We start from the raw sequence: 1,903 nt of genomic DNA, 5'->3' as shown, positions 1-1,903 counted from the left end.
GGGATGCATGTGGCAGGGGTGGGGGGGGCAGGAAGGCTGCAGAGGGAAGAAGTGGGCAGGGCACAGAGCAAGGGGGCTATCTGAACCCCCCCCCACTACTGCTTTCCTTGCTGTAGCAGTTGGGGGGGTGAGGGGGGAAGGTGCTTCAAAACAACCCTCTAGTACTTGGATTCTATACCTGGAAGTTTATGTATTTTCCATGTATAGAATCTAATAATTGGAGGGTTGTCTTGTATTCAGGTAAATGCAGTATCTTTTGTGGCACTTTTTTTTGTGGTGGACTTCCCATTTTGTTGCACCATTCATTCCTTGAACATGTAGCTGGCTTATTATTTATGATGCAATTAACAGGTTAATAACATCTTATTGGTAACGCCTGCTGGGAGCCTAAGAGCAGATTGTGCCTGTTAGGTTCTCTTGAGCAGCATGGTTACAAGTGTTTGTCTATAAATACCACTGCAAGAAATGTATTAACGTATATGTTTCCTCTTCCCCAATATGAGGATGAAGAGGCATAGGTAAGGTTTGGGGCATGTACATGAAAATGTGGTAATTGGGCAAGAATGGAGTCTACGGTTATTGAATTCTTCTTTCAGCCTTAGGGTTGATAACTGAAGGATTTGGCTGTTTATCTAGCTTTCTGTGTTGACAGGTCCAAATATCTCTTAAAATTGGCTATTATGCATCTGTCTTATGCTCTCTTGGAGCTCATGCAGGTGAAGCTTGTCCCTTTTAATTAAGACCTGGACCAAAAAAATATTTTCCACTTTTTGTGGGTTATTTATTTTTGCTGTTTAATCATTGTTAATTGTTTGTTGTTGTCCCATTAAAATCCCCAATCTTAGTTTTAATTTGATCTGGGAGATTTGACATGCACTGTTCCATTTCAGGAAATGGATTGAAGATGTTAATGAAGAGGGCTCTGAAGTTCAAGGATCCACTGCTGATGAAAATGATCAGGAACATTTCACAACATGATGGGCCAACCAAAAATCTGTTTATTGTAAGTTGCATTTATATCTTATCAGTGACCTCCATGCCTTCACATTGGAAAAGGCTTTAGTTTTAGGCTACTGCTGAATTTTAAAGGATAAATTTGCTTCTGCTTTAACAAACAGTCTGTTTCATTCTCTTGAGTCTTTTCTGGATTATTTTTTCACACACTTTTTTTTTTTTAAATAAGGTTAGTATTTTAATTGCCTACCTTTAGGTCAGTAGTTCAAAAACAAGGACTCACACTTCTATAATTATTGCCAAAGTTAGTCGTAATCTTAAACCCTGTTCTCGGCAGAGAAAAAGGCAACAAAATAAAGTGGCGTGTCAATATTGCAGATGGTTCCTGTAGGGCAGGGGTCGGCAACCCGTGGCACGCGTGCTGAGCATGGCACGCGAGGCTGTTTTGCTCTGCATGCCACAGCCAGCCCTGGCTCTGGGTAGCTGCTGTCAGTGACAGAGCCCGGGCTGCTCCCAGCAGGGCTTGCAGCATCCTAGCTGGCTGCTGAAAGCAGCCTGGGCCTCCCAGCTGGCAGCAGCTACCCAGAGCAGGAGACAACTGCAGCCAGGAGGCTCCAAACAGCTGTACCAGGCTTCGGCATTAGCTCCCTACCGGCACATGCACCCACATGTTGGAGCAGGTGGTGGGGGTGGGGCCTGAGGCAGTGCATCCCTGGTCTCTTCCCTGCTGCCGGCACGGAGCTGGTGACTGGGTTCCGGAGCCCGATGCAGGTGTTTGCAGCCAGCCTGGGCTCTGGGCAGCTGCACCAAGCAGCGGGCTGGCTGCAAACAGCTGCGCCAGGCTCCATAGCTCCGGCATCACCTCGATGCCGGTAGTGACTGCATGGACACCTCGGGGCAGGCTGTGCTGCCCCGCTGTCTGCCCCAAGGTGCCTGTGCAGTTGCTGCT

At 46.9% G+C, this 1,903-nt stretch overlaps 1 protein-coding gene across 2 annotated transcripts in view; it reads left to right on the top strand.

Annotated features, from left to right (window-relative positions):
• Positions 1–1,903, top strand: part of KIFAP3 (kinesin associated protein 3) — a 136,494-nt gene that overhangs the window by 62,920 nt on the left and 71,671 nt on the right. For both annotated transcript variants that reach the window (XM_019501906.1, XM_019501907.1), the window contains exon 13: positions 891–1,003. In XM_019501906.1, coding sequence (XP_019357451.1) covers positions 891–1,003 — 113 coding nt within the window. The remainder of the gene's footprint in view (positions 1–890; positions 1,004–1,903) is intronic.

The sequence above is a fragment of the Gavialis gangeticus genome, unplaced genomic scaffold, assembly GCF_001723915.1.
Source record: "Gavialis gangeticus isolate Ggan-Ray unplaced genomic scaffold, GavGan_comp1, whole genome shotgun sequence".
NCBI lineage: Eukaryota > Metazoa > Chordata > Crocodylia > Gavialidae > Gavialis > Gavialis gangeticus.
Note: the sequence above shows the minus strand (reverse complement) of the source record. Positions and strands in the feature narration are given on the sequence as shown.